The following is an 18,668-nucleotide window of genomic DNA, read 5'->3' as shown; positions in this document are numbered from 1 at the left end:
CTGTTTCTTCACATGTTCATCTTTATTTCCATGTAATTGTATCTTTATCTTCATTGAAATTCTTTATTCTTCACTAATCACAATTAGTCATATGACTATGAGTTCAAATATTATACTTTTATGAATCGTTATTACCTTGGGAACTAGTCTTTATAGTGATTTTAATATGAAGATTCAAATGAAAGAAATGTAAAATACAGATTGGATAAAAAAAATATAAGACGATGAGACTCAGGGGTGGCTTGAATGAGATTAGCAATAATAAAATCTTGGATGTCGAAAATCAACGAAGAATATAAACAAATAAAATCATAGAACTTAAAACTTAATAAAATTACCCTAATAAAATTCGATCATGAACTAAAGATTCCACAATGTTAGAAGACTTAATGTACTTCTTACTCTAACAATCCAATTTGAGGATTGGTCAAACAATAAATAGTGAACAATGACATGCTGGTTAAACAAAGTCGGAAAGATCCTTGTTTGTTGTTACTAACAGCGAAGAAAGAGAATTGACTTTGTTTGACCAACATTTTGTTGTTCGCTATCATCAATAATAGCGAACGTGTTGACTGACTTTTTTGTAACCAAACTTTTGTTCGTTGTTAGTATTTATTGTTGTTCGGTAATACTAACAACGAGCAAAACCATACCACAAGTTCAGACAAGGAGACTCTTATTTTGAGATAAGTTTGTAGGAGACAGTTGAAGGACAAAAAAAATGTATATTTGCTGTTCATAACAGTAAACATATTATTTGATTTTTTTCCAAACATTCTTACATTATCTTTCTTTTGTTTGTGATTAGTAACAGTGAATAAATTTGACATAAAATTCAAATGTAAAAACGCTTATTTTAAAAATAAAAATTTCGAGACCTATTTTATGAAGTTTTTTATTTTCAAATTAGAGTTGAGTCCGACAAATGGGTCGTGCACCCTGAAGCTCAACTCATTGGCGAACGCTAGAGAAGAGGAAAGAAACCATTTTTGCGAGAAAAAAAAAATTAGCTGCGATGGAGAGAAAAAGGAGCAGAGAGGAAAGAGAACGTGTAGGCGGCGACCACCCTCCTCCTCCTCCCCCTAGATCCTCCGGTCGTCCTCTTCCTCCTCCTCCGCCTCTTTCTGCTCGTGGTCTACCTGCTCCTCCTCCTCGTGCCCGATTTCAGCCTGTTGATCGTGAAAAGGTTTCAACTTCTTTCCCTTAGCCTTCTAGTTTAATTCAATGTTAATTTCACCAAATTCTCTTGATTCATCATTTCTTGCAACCATTATTTTTCCTTTTTTGGTCTAGTTTTCTTGGTACCTATTTGAAATTTAGGGCTTTTAAGCATGGAAATTAGGGTTTTGAGTAGGGTTTATGCAGTGTTCTTTTACCTTTCTTTTCGAGTTCCCTTTTTACTAAATTGGAGATAGTTTTAAGTTATCTATACTAAATTGCAGTATTTAGTTACTCTAATTGGTATTGGGTATTTGTCATTGCTCACGAACTTTGCTGAAAATTTTGGCTTGAAAATTTCATTTTGATTGGTTGTTTTTGGGTAATTAAGAGAGTTTCAATTGGTTCTTTATGATGATAGCGTCACTCAAGAAGCTTTCTGGAATTCACTGGTAAGTAGTGTTTACCTAATGAGTTCATTGTTTTTGTTATTAACTTATAATGAATAGTATCTGGATCTTGTGGCACTTTCTTTGCGATAGCATGTTCCCAATTGTGAATGACTTAAAGTGTGCTTGGATAATAATTTTGGAAGGCAGGGAAGTGAAGGGAAGGGCACATTATTGTGTTTTTCTTCCAAATTTTTTGAAGGTTGAAAGGATTTGTATTGAACAAAATGTGGAGTGTTTTCCCTTCGAATTTCCCTCGGCCCCTTTTGGTATCCAAATGAGGGAAACGCCATCCCTTCCATAGCTCTCGTTTCCTTCCTTCCAAAATGATGTTAGAGAAATTAATGGAGTGAGAAATAATATCTTTGTTGCATTTGGGACTGAAAATTTTAAAAACTTGATCAAGTATTTTTTGATTATGAGGTGCTTGCCGGATATTTTGGTGGTTGTTTTACGCTGCCCTTGGGGCACATGGGTTTTTTTTTTGGTGCTACTAAATGAGTTTGCTCTTATTATTTTGAGTGGAAATCTGTGATTGTTGGTGTTTTTAGTAGATTGTTTTAAGGAATTTTATATGTATTTACTATTTTTCAGTGTGAATTTCAAGTGTTAATAATATGAGTGTTTTTTGTTTGATAATGCAGACTTGTCCGTTGTTGCTTCGAGTTTTCACCAAGGTATGTGAATATCACGTAGAATTTATATGTTTTTATTTATCTATTATACAATTTCGTTTAATCATTTGTAGTTATATTTGAAGCAATATTATATAGATATCATGTTACATGTCATAACAAAATGCTGGGGGATATGATGTAGAACTGCTGTGTTTTGAACTTCTAATAAACTGAATTGTTTTCATTATATATTTCTCGTTACATGTAGACTTTCCATCAAGTCTTTGGTCACCTCTTCATCCACTAACTAGCTCCTTGAATTTGTGATTTTTGAGAATTGTTGAGTGATCGAAAGAAATTTTATTGGGAGATCATCTAGGAATGACAGATTGAAGTCTTAATTCTCTCAAGGGGGTAAATATTAAAAGGGTCTTGACAATAATTTATCAGCTTAGTATTAGATTTAGTCTTGGAAAATCAAAGGAATTTATGGAGGTTTAATAGTTTCTTTCTTGATGGTGGACAATGCAGTGTGATGAAGTATCGTCAATTCAAGGTAGATAGAAAAAACTAGACATTCAATTGGGTCTCTGAAATTAGATCATCTTGATTTGAACTTTTGGTTATTCACAGGGTGAATTGTTTGTTTGGTTGACATTATCTTGAGTTGAGTTTTTTTTATCTAGGTTCTAGTTAATCTCTTTCCACATTTTTTGGCTCTAAGTTTTTTTGTCTTGGGACTTATTTTCTAGGGACTTACTTGGTTGGCATTGGAATTTAATTACTATAGGAAGTTATTTTCCCATGAAATCATTTCCTTAAAATCCTAGGTAGTGGATTTTTGTGTTTTGTGAGTACCTTGGAAATTATTATTGACACAAGAATTATAATAACCAAGGGGGTACCATGGTGATTAAAATTCTTAGAAGTTATGGAAATTAACTTATTTTGGAATTTAAATTCCTAGGTTAGTTTTTTGTTAACCAAAAACAATATATTTCTTGTTAAGATAGTGTATTGCTGAAATTTTTCCTTCTGCAAATGTTATAAGTGCCCTAGTAACATAGAGGATCAGGAGGCTCTGCTGGAAAGGATTATGTTCTTGTACCAGTCTCTACAAGTTTCTTTTTTCCACTCGTCCTGAGAGTGAGACTACAATCTGGATGCTTTGCATTACTAATGAGCTTATGTTTATGAGTTTGTTATTATGCTTAAATTATGTGTTTCCTGGGTTCTCTAGTTATCTGGTTCTTTAATGTACTTTTTTTGCATTCTCTAGATTGGAGGCCATCATACCCAAGAAGATTTTTCCCTGAGAGGCAAGGAGCCAAAGGATGAGGTTCAAATATATACTTGGATGGATGCTACTCTTCGAGAGTTGACTGATCTTGTATGTTTGCCAATCTCTACGTGGCATTTTGATTTTTCGTTTTATCCTTTTCCGCCCATTAGCCTCTAGTTGCATTTGCTTGATATTGGTTATTACCATCAGGTGAAAGAAGTGTCCCCAGCTGCCAGAAGACGAGATGCAAAGTTGTCATTTGCAGTTGTATATCCGGACAAAAATGGCCGCATGCAAGTGAAGAAGGTATGTACTGAATTCCCTATATCAAATCATGTATAACTAATAGTTTCTCACTGCTTCTAGGCTTTTCACTTGTTAATCTAATTCTTCTTGACTTGCAACATCCCCCACCTTTGTCATGACCAAAAAGAGTCCATGAAAAATGGAAAGACTTGTGCCCCCGGATCTGTTTTTAAGTTTTTGAAAGCAACATTGGATTTCAGCGAGTTGACAGCTTGTTCTAATGTTGGTTAGGTGGGTGAGACATTCTCAAATGCAAATAAGAGACGCTTAGATGACAACAAAGCCTTGGCCGAGATATACTTCCAGGTAACACGTAATCATGCGGCTATAGTATTTCTTTCCTTGCAACCCTCATTGATCTATGTTTTCATAGTTTTTAAAAAAATTTCTGAAAAATTCTGAGTTAACTGCTTCCTAATTTCTGTAGATTGGAGATTACTTGGATGTATCGATCGAATAGGGCACGGATGGCGTACATGCTTTTAGCCTGCGTTATTCATAGCTCTTTACTCGGCTGAATTGGCGTCTGTTATGCCTGAAATTTGGCGTGTAGAGCAGTTCTTATTCCTGCCAATGATCTCCTTTTTTAAGTAGTCTGTTTTGAGAGTATGAATTGTATTGATAACTTGTATCCAAATTCAAAGATCAACGTGATAGTTTTATTTTCATTCCCAAGTTTAATTCGCCTTAAATTCAGTAGTATTTATGAAGAGTGAATGCAGAAATCTATGTCAAATCCATCCATCCATCCATCAAGGATGTCAGTTTTTGATTTGGTTTTCTATTTTTCAATCCGAACATCAATTAATTTACCAAATCAAATTAAATTACATCCACAAAATCAAATCAAACTATAAAAACTAAATTATCTCAACTAATATTACAAATTGTAGCAATCAACAAAATGTAAATTATATGATCAAAAGTTCCATATACTAAATACTTCATGCGGTTAAGTTTTTTTTTTTTTTTTTTTTTTTTTTTTTTTTTTTTTTTTGGTTTTTTCTAATGAAAGTTGAATTCATCACCAAAACCCAAATAATTTTTTACCAGACTCGATCAAATTCGGTATAAAATCAAACTAAATTATTAATACGATCTGGTATGATTTGGTTTGGCATTCACCAAACTTGCTCAATGACTCCTTTGCTTGGAGGAGGCTCTTGTGTAACCATTCATGTACAATATAGATGAAATAATTTACATAACGATATGGTGATGAAGTTGTATGTTTCACTCCAATGGTTCAAGAGCCTGTGTAAAAATTACAAAATTCACTTCACACTCTGCCCCTACTATGCAGGAAGTTTCTAGAATATACATAGATTAAAGTATTTAATGGGTAAACCGCAGATTTTCAGACTACAAACATTTTAAAATAACCTGCAGCTCTAAATGTTCAACCACTTCCATCTACATCGGAATTAACAGTTCTTCGTATATGTTGTACTAATTCATCATGCACTTCAGCATCTTGCACAAATTCTGCAGCAGAAAGTATATTCATCAAGGATATGTTCATGTCAAAATTTTCCGATTAAATCAATCGTTTGTTCGCAACATTCTCACATTTTCACTACTCTTATAGCCTAGAAAATTGGAAGAGGATTGCAGGAAGGTGTTATGAGTACCTCGCCTTAAGCTTGGCTTCCATCCGGTACTGTCATCATGCGCTTTTTGGAATCGTACTCTAGTTGCGTTCCACAGCTGGATATAACAATTTTTCGATGAGTTTAGACCAAAGAAGAATATGTTTGTCAAGTTTCTGATATGTAAATCACAGTAGATTAGCTTACTTTGAGCATTTCACAGTATTCGTGGTGCCCCCGCTGGAAACCGATAGAATGGTTCCAAAGAAGGAGAGGTTCTCGGTACCACAGTTAGGACAAGGGCCCTAGACAATATGGTAACAAATTGTTAGTCACAAGATTACAAGCATACATTAATTAGATAAGTAATTAGATCATGAAAATAACGGATTATTACCTTCAATATAAGGAAATCGTTCACAATCAATTTTGTAATGGCCTGTGATAACCATAGTATTGCGGGCAATGCAGCAAACCATGTGAAAATGAAACTGAAAGGCTCTGGAAGCTGTATTGAGATAAAACAGAAAAACCGGTTAATCAATATCAATGCGACCGATGATGAAGATAAGAAAAGGAAGCCACTGTTGGAACAGGAAGTGAAGCTAATACCTCCAACAGGTAGGTGATCTCAAATCCAGTCAAATCATCCAAGAAAAAAAACCTAATTGTTGACAAAAGTAGAAACATCCTACATTAGCCTTTGATAATAGTGTATATTTGGAAACTTTGAAATCAACCCCCACCTTTAATAGGCAACATAAGTAGAATGAATTTGCTTCAACCTTTTCTTAATAGTTAAATTTTGGTAGCTCTTACTTGAAGTTACACTAGATGTGCATTGATCTTAAGTAACTTGTATATGAACTTATTTTGTTAAGAGTAATAAAATATAATGGCGCTTCAATGAACAGCTTAACCTTTTGGTGGAGTTAGTTCCTTGACATAGTATCAGAGTCAGCATGACATGAGGTCAAGGATTCGACTCTCAACTAGCCCTCATTTAAGTGGAATATCTAGCGCCAGATGTGAGAAGGGTCTATGTTGCATCCACACTTCTAGCCCAAAGGGATCTCATGTTAGATTATATAACATATCCTGAGGTTTCAACCATCATTTTAATCTTTGGTTGAGTTGGTTACAATGAACTGTACCAGAGTAGCCTTTCTTTGTAGTTTAAGGCCATATTATAAACTTAACGAGTTTGAACTTGTTTGTCCTGAAACTTGTTTTCCTAAAGATAAAAAATGAAAAGAACAAGGCCGGAATAGGAAACCGTAGATTAAGATATGATAGACTCGGTCATGTGATACTTACAGTCCAAGGGCAACGACAGCAGCAGGAACATTCAGCAGGAACATTTTGAAGTAGTCAACACTGAGGTCACTGTAAACCTGTCAAACTGAAGCTCATCAGACAGATAAAAGCCAAACCCTCATGGAAAACAATAAACTACTTTGGAAAACAAAAGTATTCGGAAATTTTTTCATTGAAAAATTTTGATATGGATAAAATTCAGGAAGTCATGACACGCATCCATAAGACGGTTAGAAACATAAAGGTGCCGAGAAAACATTTCAGAATTCAGACCTTTCTACTCCTAAGACTGCATCGAGGACCCTCGACAACGATGATACTACCTTCTATCTGAAAAAAAAATAGAGAGACATTAACAAGTAGAATGCCGGTGACAGAAAGGTAAAAAGATAAGGACAATAAGATAGAATTCATATTCAACCAATCATGTTTGTATGTTCTGATATTGTGTCACCATCAATGGTATGATACAAAGAACAAACCTTGAGTTTAAGCTTTAGTTCATCAAACTCTTTATCAGACAAGATTGGGTTTCCAGCGACATAAGCCATGGAAGCCTCTAGAAACCTCTGCTCATCAGCACCTGTGTGGAAAATCAGTCAAGAAAATGCAGCAATTTACACATTTTAGAATCTTGATTAGTTAGAAAACAGTTTTTGACAGGTTATTGTTATAGAAACTAACTTAGCATTACTACACTGCTTCCTTCCCACATTAACTCTTCCTTGAGATTGTCGAATTCCTCGTTTGACATGATCGCCTTTCCCTCATAGTAGAATGCCTGATCACGATCATAGGTCTCGTTAAGTTGTCGTTGTTCAAAGGTTTTTGTAATTTGATCTTCACAATACATAGAGAAAGATTATAAAAAAAAAATTAAAAAAAAAAGTTACTATGTGTATACTTGTAGTGCTTGTAGGAAATCTTGCTCAAGCTCCCCTATGGACTTCTTTTCCTTCTTGTCAATACTACAATATTGCAACACATTATTGTCAACCATTTCTTCTGCTTGATCAACTTGACCTGAAAATTTTACAATTTTTTCTACTTTAATCAAGATTGCCAAAGTAGAACAAACAAAAAAATGAGCCAGAATAACATTTTATTATCCTAATGCTATTTAGCGACGCCCACCTAAGCAGATATATCTAACTATACCCTTGTGGAAATCTATAGAAAAAATGTTTCTGATTAACTTCGATAGCCAATATAATTTGTAGATTCACGTACATAAGAAGAGTATATGAATCAACAAGCCATTTTTATTAGTTCGTTATAGTCCATAACTCAAGAACTATAAATTTATTGCTCCTTCGAAAGGGCATAACGAACAAAAAAACAAAAAAACTGAAAGTGGTTTTATTTCAACTACTACTATTCTACTCCCATACATTAAGTTTCTTTCATGATTCATGTAGGAAAAATTGCTTACGCATGGCATATCCCTCTAAGAGGAGCCTCTGACTATTGAAGTCAATTTAATCGAATAAGTTCTTGCATTTCATCTTAATTCTCATAGATAGTCTTATAAAACACCATTTTTAATTAGGTTAGTCTAATATTATTGTCATAAAAGTGATTCTTATAACCTTAAATTGATACTTTACGGTTTTAAAATGATAAATGTTTAGTCTTAAATTAATTATTCATAACCTTAAGTGATCACCGATGATCAATTAAAAAATTGAGTAATTATAAAACTCCATTTAAGAGTCTCATACACGACTTATTGTATCAAAAGACTCATATGAGTAGGGTATGATAATAAAGTATCTAAAATATATTATAAGATTTTAACTATCAATTCAAGATTTGAATTGAGTTAGTTCACATTTCATTTTTGCTTAAAAACCAGAACCCAAAAGCTAAAAGCATTTATGAAACAACCCCAATGATCCATCCAAACTATAATTAAAATACGTAAAATAAAACTAGAAATGCAATAGCAATGAATTGATAGAGACAAAATTCAGTAAAGATGAAAAAACATAAGAAACCCATATGTGTTAGGAGTATATAAAATAAAAACCTTGGTTATCGGTGGCAGCAAAAGGGGGAAGATGGAACAACTTTCTCCTAATAGTAAGACGACGAAAACCCATGAAATGAGCAGAAGCATCCTTCAAAGACACACTTATTTGAGATGATGGAGACACTGTAACTGTCGCTTTCCGGATGGGAGCAGTAAAAATCCTGGGGGTAGTTAAAGCACCCACCCCTAATTTGGAGGCCATGATCTCAAAATCGTATATTTGTATCCTTAAATTCAGGTGAAACAGAGCATAGTACTCAGAGTTGGTGAAGAAAACAGGAGTTTCTGGGCAGTATGTGAAGAAAAAAAGATTGGGATTTGGGAGGGATATTTGGAGATAAGGCAAAGGGTTGAATGTGTGGAGGGAAAATGTGGCGTCAAAAAATCTCAGTATCTGTATCGTATACTAGAGGTGTTCAGGTCGGTTTTGGACGGATGTCATTCGATTCAGTTGTATTTTGGATCGGTTATTTTTCAGATGCGTGTTGCGGCGGGTCACACTCGGGTCAGGTCGGTTAGTCATGGTTCGGTTGAAGATTAGTTATTTGAGCTATCAGGTTAGCATCAGTTCGGTGTCGTTTGAAGTTCATGTCGAGTAGTCAATCGGTCTCGGATTGTCATCGGTTAATAATTGGTTCGGTTTTACTGGGTACAGATGGGGTTCGGGTATTATTTTCCAGTAGAATTCGGCTACCAATTACTAATTACTATAAATCGAGTCAATATCACATTAAGTTGTTAAATATTTTTTAATTATTCTCCTTAGTTGAGGCAAAATAGTTAAAATGCAAATCAGTTAGTGATTATTGTTACTTTTACTTGTTTGACTGTAAATTAAAATTAAAGTTTTATTATTTTTCATCTGATTTGATTAAAAATAGTTAAACAAACATTGACCATTGATTATCAACTCTAAATATATGAAACCATGTATGTATAAAATTTAATTTATTAAAATTTCTAATACTTTATTAGATTAACTAATAAGATGATTGAATATGAGTCGATCATACTTCTATGTTAAAAATTGGTTCAGGTTTACAGCATTTCGATTAAAAATTCGTTCTAATTAAGTCGGTTTTAACTGGATCAAGTTTGGTTTTGAGCATGATTCGGATTGGGGATGACTCGGGTCGGTCACTATTAGGTTCGGGTAATCTCGGTTAGCGGTTATATGTCGGTTATAAAAAATCGCAGTTCACACTCGATTTTACGATCTTCGGTCGTAAATCGATTTGGGCGCAACTTCAATTCAGATAATATCGGTTTGATAAACCTAAAAAAGAAACATATTTTCGGGTCGGTTAATTTTCGGTTTCGGTTCAGATTTCAGGTCGAGTCACATTTGAACAACTCTACTGTATACACACACTATCAGCAGCTAGTCTTTTAAGAGACCGTCTCTTTGAGAGACATATCTCAAGTCCAGTCCATTAAAGATTAATATCTGCTTATAGTATTTTTAATGTCTACTTATATTATCCTTAATGGTTATCTATCATATCCTTAATGCCTACTTTTAATATCTTAAATGTCTACTTATATTATTTTTAATGCTTACTTACGATATTTTTAAAATTATATACCAGGCCGACCCAATTAAAAAAAGCATCTTAAAGAAATCGTCTCTCATAAGAATTTGTAGACACATAGTGTCCCTGTGAAGTTGGAATACTTGTTGTCGTCCCTTTTGATTTGGGTATGCCAAGTCATGGATTTTTCGTTCTGTTCTATGTTATGGACGTGTCTTTGGTTGACACGTGGTTGTATATGGATGATAGTTGCTAAGGGTTTGGTTGGCACACTGAGGTGAGCTGGGTCCATTAAACACACGTTCCCTGTATTTTTGAAACAAGAATGCCTATGGATTACTAAAATTTTCATCATCGTTCCAAAATATTTTTAAATTATTTGACTTTTCACGCACTATAATATATTAATTTATATCTCTGACTATAAATAATTATAAATTTTAAAAATTTAATATTAATAATATTTGCATTGAAACGAATTAAAGAAGATTCCACTTGATTATCTTTTAACTTATAGATTAAATAACTAATCACAAATTAAAAATAATAAAAATAACAAGTAATATGAAATGAAAGAAGAATTAGATTATATTTTAATCAGTCATTTAACTTACATCTACTTCACCTCATTTATGACAACTTATTGAAGTGTATGATTCATCTCATCAAATAAAATGTCACATTAAATACTTTATATGTTTAGCAAATGATTAACTCATACAGCTAGAGGCGTTTAAAATCGGATGACGAATCGATTCAAATCCAAAAATACAAATATTCATTTTTAATAGTAAAAATCAAGATCATTTTCGATTCAAAAAGATTGAATAGTCAATTTAATCCGAATTGGATACCAGATATACGATTTTGAAATTCTTATAATTTATTGGTTTTTATATAAAAAATTAGCCTTTTTATGCATAAATATGTAGGGAATATAATTAAATTTTTCAAAAGTCTATATTAATTAATAATAGATTATGCAACTTAATTGTAGTTGAGAATTGTAAATATTTGTATATTTAACAAAGAAAAAATTATCTAGAATAATCCAATCTTTCATGATTTTCCTATAATAATCCCACCTGTTGATTAACCATAAATAATCCTAACTTTAGGGGGTATTTGCCTAGAGTAAACTTAGGTAACCCGTTGACTTGCTATAGCAAGTTTTAATTTTTTAGAAAAAAGATAAATTAAAATAGAATGTGGAAAAAAATATTAAAAAATGTTTAAAAAAATTCTGATTTTTTTTTTATCATTTAAAATTTTTTATGTAAATTTTCAAAATTTTTCTATAATTTTACATTGATTTTCAATTTAATTATTCGGTGAATTATTATTATAACAGGTCAACGGGTTACTTAAGTTTACCCTAGGCAAATACCCCTAAAGTTGGTATTATTCATTGTTAATCAATAGGTGGAATTATTGTAGGAAAATCATAAAAAAGTTGAATTATTCTAGATAATTTTTTTTTTAACAAACAAAACAATGTTTTGAATTAGTATATATATATATATATATATATATATATATATATAAGAATAGTAAATTCTAGTATATTTAACAACCAAAACCATCTAATTTTATCATTGTTCCAGTATAAACTGATACAACAATCAAATAAAATGAACAAATTTTGTAAATCTACTCCCATTTAATAGGAGTTATCAAAGGCTTGTTTAAAAAGAAGGCTTCTAAGTTGGCAACCACAGTATCTTCAGCAGCTTTAAAGGATTCATTAGTCCAAACAGAATGGTGAGGGGACAAAACCACACACTCTAAACCAAACAGTTCTTTAGGAACATTAGGCTCATTTTTAAACACATCAAGACCAGCTCCTTTAATTTTTCCTTCCACCAAAAACCGAACCAGTTCTTCCTCATCGATTAGAGCCCCTCGCCCAACATTGATGATAACTCCTTCGTTTCCTAATGCACTCAACACATCCTTGTTGATCATGTGGTGTGTTTTCTTTGTTAACGAACAGCAGACAATGAGAATGTCGCTATCGACTGCTAAGTCGTGTATATTGGCATAGTATGGAAATGAAATAGAAGGTTTTTTCTTCGTAGCGATGTATGCAATGTCACAACCAAATGACAATAATCTCCTTGCAATCCGAGAACCAATGCTTCCTAGGCCAACTATGCCTACTCGTTTTCCCTTTAGCTGCATCAATTGAGTAGTTGACATAAAACCTTTTGGGAATAAATACCCTCATTACAATACATAATACAAAGTCTCACCATATCAAGCAATATTGTATCTAAAAAAAACTTATGTGATCCAACATCGAAGAATTGAAGAGAAATTGACTAACATATATACTTAATTGACTAATCCTCCTAATACCAATTAGTTTTAGGATGGAACATTATCGGATTTATGTGCAGTTAATTTTCCTCTTATGCGGATCTTGTGTATAATAACAAACTTATCACAATTGAGCATTAGCACGTGCTACCAGTAACACCATCGGTAGTGTAGTGAAATTACAAGATCAAATCCATAGGGACGATTGGGTATTTGGGTTACTATATGTAAAAAGGGGTTTTGGTCAAGTTATTGTCAAAAAAGGTAACATAAACAATGATTAACAATTGCATTAACAATAATGACTAAGTCTTTACCACCCCGTCCCTTCAGATCACGGTTGACTGCTATAGAAGCTATATACTGGCCTCACAAACCATGAGATCACACATTCTATTACTGCTCCCCGCTTAGCATGGTTAACTACGAAGTTCTTAATAAATAGTCTCCCTTGAAAAGAAGATGCACCTCCTTTTTAAAGCTCAACCGAACTATCACAAAGCCTAATTAAAGATAGGGGATAGCCCGTTGCTCACCCATATTTGATGCATCTCTTGGCCTCTTAGATGATGAGGTTAAGCTTCTAAGTTATGACTTATGAGCGCTTTACTCACCCAAGACATCCAACATCATTTCAATACTACTCATATCTAAACAATAAATATAACTATCCAATCTCAAATATAATTATAACCATCACCTTAAACTTTTTTTTATATAGGGTCACAAATTTTACAAGTGTTAGCGTATTAAAAGCAAATATGATTAAAGTTCCAAAATTTAAAAATCTTTTATCCTTATTTTTAGCCTAAAAAGTCTCATTCGAGGAATAGATAATTTATTTAACGGAAATTTCATGATATCCCATTGAGTTTCTCAAAAATTCACCATATACCACATAAAATTTTTTAATCCACCATAAAATATTGAGTTTTCGTACGTTAGCACAAAATACCATTAATGACAACTGCCGTCAGTGTGCCGTTTGTGGTAAATTACCAGTATGCCCTTACGCATTCAACTGGCGCCATTTTTAGGGTTGACTTCCCCAAACACAACGTATCTCTTCAAAAAATTGACGCCCTATCTTTCTTCTTTTCCATTCAAGAAACTCTATTCGTCTTCATTGTTCTGGAACCCTAAAAATCCATCAAAAATTTGCAAAGTGTCAATTTGTGTGAAGTGAATTGCAGGTAGGAAAGTAAATTGGGACTGACGTTTGAACTTAGAGTCTGTTTGACGAGGTTTGTGAGGCAGTATGGTGGTCGTGACTGAATTTCACACAAAGTTCGCTAATTCGGTGGATTAAGCATACGCAAGGTATTACTATCCTTATCCATTTGCATTTCGAGTTCTGATTTTGTTTTTTTTTTTTTCGCAAAATTGAGTTAGGGTGAGGGTTTGGTGGAAAATGATCATCTGTGTCAGTTTGTTTGCTATGAAATTCGAATGTGAATTATATAAAAGTTAAGTGTGATGTGTTGCATGCGAATTTGAATTATGCTAAAGTGATGTGTTTTTGTTTTGTATGGGATTTATAGTTTGGATTGTGATATAATGTGTTGTTGGTAAATGATGTTGTTAGGATGAGTACAATGTGGTTGTTAGTTCGTGCTCCAGGGGGTATTTTTGATGCGAAGGTGGATGACACTGATAAGACCAATTTGATGGAGTTGATTGAGTATATGTTTGAGGATTCAGTGAAACAGAAAGTATATCTCCCTAAATACTTCACCCTGTTTGTGAGTAAACTTAGAACAAATCGTAAGTTAGAGTTAGTCGATGATGGGGCAATGTTAAAAATGGAATGAAGGGAAGAGTGAAATTGAAGTGTTTATAGAAGAGACAGAAACCCCATCTCTTGTGTTTCAGTCTGCAGAAGCTAGTTGGGCAAAAACTTTAAAGAACAGGACTGAAAATATTAGGCTAATGGAGAGAGAGAATAGAAGGAAAGTAGAGGAAACAGAAGCTGATGAACAGCTTTTGGCCCAGCAGGCATATACTGTGGCTGTAGAGGTCCCTATTTTGATTGTTGATGATGATGGGATTAAATATATAAGAGTGTTTGCTACTCCAGCAGCTGATGAGGATTTTCCAGGAGATTCACAACCTCAACCCTCACAACCTCCATGCTCACAAACAAAAACATCTCAACCAAAAACATCTCAACCAAATAACCCTCCAAGAAGAAAAAAGCTTACTCCAAAGAAGAAAATACCCCCTACACTGTCAACCCAATAGTAGCCTTCCCTACCACAAACACCAACAGACCAACCCAGGCAGCCTACACCCCCTCCTGCACAACCACTAACAGACCAACCCAAGCAGCCTACCCCTACAGTACAACCACCACATCCAACAACAATAGCACCTAGGCAACCAAACTAGCCCAAAGAACAAACCAGACTTAAACCCAAAGAGTGGAGGGTGCCTAGAAGCACTGCTGTTAAGTTTGGCCTTGATGTCAGCAAGAAAACTGCAGTAGGGAGGCAAATCAACACTAGGAGCAAAAAAAAATTGGTGGTTGAAGAAATTGATGTTGAGTCTGATGGTTGGCCTTCTGATGATAGTGAAGATGGTGATTATGAAGCTTCTGATGTTGAGGCTGATTCTGATATGGAGTTGGACATTAAGGATGAGTACATTGTGAGAGAAGAAGATGTTCGTGATAATATACATGAGAAGACCTTTGAGGATTATTTAGATGGGTCTCATGTGTTAGACAAAATGTACAAAAATGGTAAAAAAAAATCTGGTCTCACTTACCATTTGGATCCATTGTTCTTGAGGAGTGGTTGATTTTTGAAACCAAAACACAGTTTCTAGATGTATTTAGAGATTACTGCATACAAGAGGGCTTCTCTGTTTCAATTAACCATGCTGATAGTAAGAGGTACATAGCAAGGTGTTTGATGAGGGATTGCACTTGGAGGATTCATGCTTCAGTTCTAAGAGGCAAAGTCAGTTGGGCCATAAAGAAGCTAGAAGGAGTGCATGCAACTTGTAAGAGGCTGGAAGAGAATCATATGGTCTCTTCAGCATGGCTATGCAGACAATTGTTACAAGACTTAGAGGCAAACCTAGATGTCCCAGTTGATTCATTGCAGAGGCTGTGCATGGAAAGGTACAGGATCCATGTGAAGTTGAGATTGTTATACAAAGTGAAGAGTTTAGGCAGGGAGCAATTACATGGTGGGTTTGCTAAGTCCTATCCAGCTCTTCCAAAGTATGCTGAAATGATAAAGTCCACAAATCCTAGGTCTTATGCTCGATTACATGGACTGACAGTTTGAAATCCACGGCCTGTTTCATATCTTATGCAGCTCAAGTGAGAGGATTCTTAGGTGGTGGTAGACCTATCATAGGAATAGATGGTACACATTTAAGTGGGTATTACAAAGGGATTATGCTCACTGTAGTTGCAATAGATGGAAATAAGGAGATCTTTGTGTTAGCCTATGGGATTGTTGACACAGAGAGCATAAAGTCCTGGACTTAATTCTTCAGAAACTTGAGGTGCCTGTTTTCTATGGATCTCAGAAGGATGACTGGACTTTTATCAGTGACAGGATGAGGGTAAGTTTCTTCTTTGTCTTTAATTTGAGATTATGAAGTTGTTTACTAACTTAGTCTTTTTTTTTTACGGGGTTGAATCAGCATTGTTTGTGGTGTTCCTAAGAGCTACCAGGAGAATATGCTGCCAGCATTTGTACTCAAATCGCAAGGCTGCAGGATGGAGTGGGACAACATTTCATAAGCTGTTTTGGATTGCTGCAAATGCCTACAATGAGTATGTGTTTGGAAAAGCTATGTCCAAGATAAAAGAGTATGATGCAACAGCATATGATTATCTCACAAATGTAGAACGGCAGTGGAGTGTGCACATGTTTGACAGGACAGTTTGTTGTGATCATAACACAACAAACTTCATAGAGTCATTCAATGCAATAACAAAGGCCAACAGGGATATGCCTGTGTTAACATTACTGGAAGGTAAATTTGTGTCCCTATTTTGCTCATTTAAATGCAAAAAAATTAATGTTGCTTACTGTGGTTTTTTTTTTGAATAATTAAGCTGTCAGGAATTGGTGCATGAAAAGGATGGGTTCTAGGTTCGATAAAGCAGTGGGCATGGAACCTAATGAGCTGACTGAGCATGGAAAAGGGGTGCTGGAGACTAGGACTGATGAGTCTAGGTTCTGCCATGTCACTGCAGTTGGTGGTGGAGAGTTTGAGGTGAGGGATAGCCATGTCAAGTTCCCTGTCACCCTTGAAAATATGACGTGGGTGTGGGAAATGGCAAGGATCAGGGATCCATTGCAAGCATGGTCTCAGGGTCATTTACAAGCAGAAACTTGATCCTTGGGACATTGTCTCACTTTTCTACAAGGGGGCTGCATATAAACTCACTTATGGAGACCACATCCACCCATGGCTGATCCAACTCACTGGCCTTCACTTGATGTGCCTGAAATTGCACCACCCCAAGGGAAAAGAAATGCTAACAGACCACCTAAGCAAAGGAGAAGAGTTGCTCATGAAGCAATAAAAGGAAAGAGGCACAAGAATAACAAATGCAGCTTATGCAAAGAACTAGGCCACAATGCAGTGACATATAAGGCAAAAAAGGCATCCGTAAAGAAGGCAGAACATGCAGCTTCCTCTTCACAGCAAGGCAACACAAGGGTGAAGAAGAGAAAGACTGCTACTTAGCATTGTTTAGTGTCATTTTTTGGTGAACAGTGTTTAGTGTCAAATTGCTTTTGAACAAAATGTTAACTACTTGATTTGTACGACACTTCTTTTGTTTATCACAATTCCAATGTATGCACAAACTAGCCGTTACACTCTTCCAACGGCTATATTTAAAAAAAATGATATTTGAGGCAAAAAAAGTAATGGTATATGATGAATTAATAATTTACCACAAACGGCACATTGACGGCAGTTGTCATAATGGTATTTTGTGCTAACGTACGAAAATTTAATAATATATGGTGAATTAAAAAATTTGATGCGGTATATTATGAATTTTGGAGAAATTTAGTGGTACAACATAAAATATCCATTTATTTAACTTATTAACATATCCTAAACAACAATTAGACAATATAATAAATTGACTCATATGACAATAACTATGAAGTAGAAACATTAACATTTAATTTTACTCACTCTAGAACCAAGAGGAAATACGGGTATTTGAACCCAAGATCCGGCCCGAGCAAAACGGTTACCGGACGATACTTTACGGAGCACATCAAGCAACAAACCAACCGCACAATCAGCAGTATCATCAGAGAAAGCTTCACCAACATTAGCAACAGATATCCCTCGGCGGCGACACTCGGAAAGATCGATATGATCAACTCCAATACAGGAAGTTATCACACATTCCAAGGAAGGTAAACAATCTAATATGTCCTTCCTCAATGGAGAGGGCCCCACACAGACGAGTGCACGTGCAGCAGCTCCGTGTGAGCGCAGGAAAGAGAGGGTATCAATGGAGGTGGCGAGGGGATCAAGGAGAGAGAAAAATGGAGCGATTCGATTATGGAAGAAGAAATTGTAGTCGGGTATGCGATGAATTACGAGAAGGGGCTTTGGTTCTTTGTTGGGTTGGTGAGAGGAAGACTTGTCGGTATTCGCCATTAATAGCCAGTTACAGACAGGATAAATGTGGGTTTTCTAATTTGGCGTAGGTTTATTTTGTTTGAAATTCTCCAGATTAAGAAGTATGTTTAATTGTTTCATTTATTAGGTTTTGGCCACTGGACACTTTTTTAATTCATTCTTTTAATTTTGTAATAATTTTCTTTTATAAAAATGTTTCTACTGATTTCTCTTTTATATATTCATATATTTGAAGCGTTCTTTAATCTCATCTATACAATTAATTTGATTCTTTTGATCGATGATTTATTCATAAGCTAGAGAGGTAAGAGCTTCAATTTGCAAGCAATCTTACCATTTTTTTTATCTCTGTGCAAAATTCCTTCATTGCAGTTTAAAAAGGATTAAAGCAGCGCACTAGAAAATCATTTTTATCTCTTCGGGCATAGTG

At 34.7% G+C, this 18,668-nt stretch overlaps 3 protein-coding genes across 3 annotated transcripts; 1 reads left to right on the top strand and 2 right to left on the bottom strand.

The window, feature by feature from the left end:
- Positions 1–921: 921 nt before the first annotated feature.
- Positions 922–4,490, top strand: LOC130804033 (histone deacetylase complex subunit SAP18). Its single transcript, XM_057668327.1, has 6 exons — positions 922–1,189; positions 2,255–2,287; positions 3,507–3,617; positions 3,720–3,815; positions 4,047–4,121; positions 4,243–4,490. The coding sequence occupies exons 1-6, from the start codon at positions 1,019–1,021 to the stop codon at positions 4,273–4,275; spliced, it is 519 nt and encodes a 172-aa protein (XP_057524310.1). The 5' UTR covers positions 922–1,018; the 3' UTR covers positions 4,276–4,490.
- Positions 4,491–4,978: 488 nt separating this feature from the next.
- On the bottom strand, positions 4,979–9,126 carry LOC130804032 (PGR5-like protein 1A, chloroplastic). The gene is made up of 11 exons (XM_057668326.1): positions 8,751–9,126; positions 7,626–7,744; positions 7,406–7,502; positions 7,204–7,304; positions 6,995–7,051; positions 6,722–6,798; positions 6,017–6,068; positions 5,802–5,912; positions 5,612–5,709; positions 5,447–5,522; positions 4,979–5,300 (listed from the first exon to the last, which is right to left on the bottom strand). The coding sequence occupies exons 1-10, from the start codon at positions 8,953–8,955 to the stop codon at positions 5,453–5,455; spliced, it is 987 nt and encodes a 328-aa protein (XP_057524309.1). The 5' UTR covers positions 8,956–9,126; the 3' UTR covers positions 4,979–5,300; positions 5,447–5,452.
- A 2,731-nt stretch (positions 9,127–11,857) lies between these two features.
- Positions 11,858–18,367, bottom strand: LOC130803886 (glyoxylate/hydroxypyruvate reductase HPR3). Its single transcript, XM_057668114.1, has 2 exons — positions 17,780–18,367; positions 11,858–12,460 (listed from the first exon to the last, which is right to left on the bottom strand). The coding sequence occupies exons 1-2, from the start codon at positions 18,254–18,256 to the stop codon at positions 11,936–11,938; spliced, it is 1,002 nt and encodes a 333-aa protein (XP_057524097.1). The 5' UTR covers positions 18,257–18,367; the 3' UTR covers positions 11,858–11,935.
- Between the last annotated feature and the right edge of the window lie 301 nt (positions 18,368–18,668).

The sequence above is a fragment of the Amaranthus tricolor genome, chromosome 17 (assembly GCF_026212465.1).
Source record: "Amaranthus tricolor cultivar Red isolate AtriRed21 chromosome 17, ASM2621246v1, whole genome shotgun sequence".
Taxonomy (NCBI): domain Eukaryota; kingdom Viridiplantae; phylum Streptophyta; class Magnoliopsida; order Caryophyllales; family Amaranthaceae; genus Amaranthus; species Amaranthus tricolor.
Note: the sequence above shows the minus strand (reverse complement) of the source record. Positions and strands in the feature narration are given on the sequence as shown.

Bases quoted from the DNA above. Each gene is read 5' to 3' on its own strand.
- LOC130804033 (XM_057668327.1), top strand. From the start codon at position 1,019: ATGGAGAGAAAAAGGAGCAGAGAGGAAAGAGAACGTGTAGGCGGCGAC. The intron at 3,618-3,719 runs GTATGTTTGCCA...TATTACCATCAG, and splicing joins TTCGAGAGTTGACTGATCTT to GTGAAAGAAGTGTCCCCAGC. The intron at 4,122-4,242 runs GTAACACGTAAT...TAATTTCTGTAG, and splicing joins TGGCCGAGATATACTTCCAG to ATTGGAGATTACTTGGATGT.
- LOC130803886 (XM_057668114.1), bottom strand. From the start codon at position 18,256: ATGGCGAATACCGACAAGTCTTCCTCTCACCAACCCAACAAAGAACCA. The intron at 12,461-17,779 runs GTGAGTAAAATT...CAATTGATGCAG, and splicing joins TATTTCCTCTTGGTTCTAGA to CTAAAGGGAAAACGAGTAGG.
- LOC130804032 (XM_057668326.1), bottom strand. From the start codon at position 8,955: ATGGCCTCCAAATTAGGGGTGGGTGCTTTAACTACCCCCAGGATTTTT. The intron at 7,745-8,750 runs GTTTTTATTTTA...TAAAATTTTCAG, and splicing joins TGCTGCCACCGATAACCAAG to GTCAAGTTGATCAAGCAGAA. The intron at 5,710-5,801 runs GTAATAATCCGT...CATATTGTCTAG, and splicing joins ACGATTTCCTTATATTGAAG to GGCCCTTGTCCTAACTGTGG.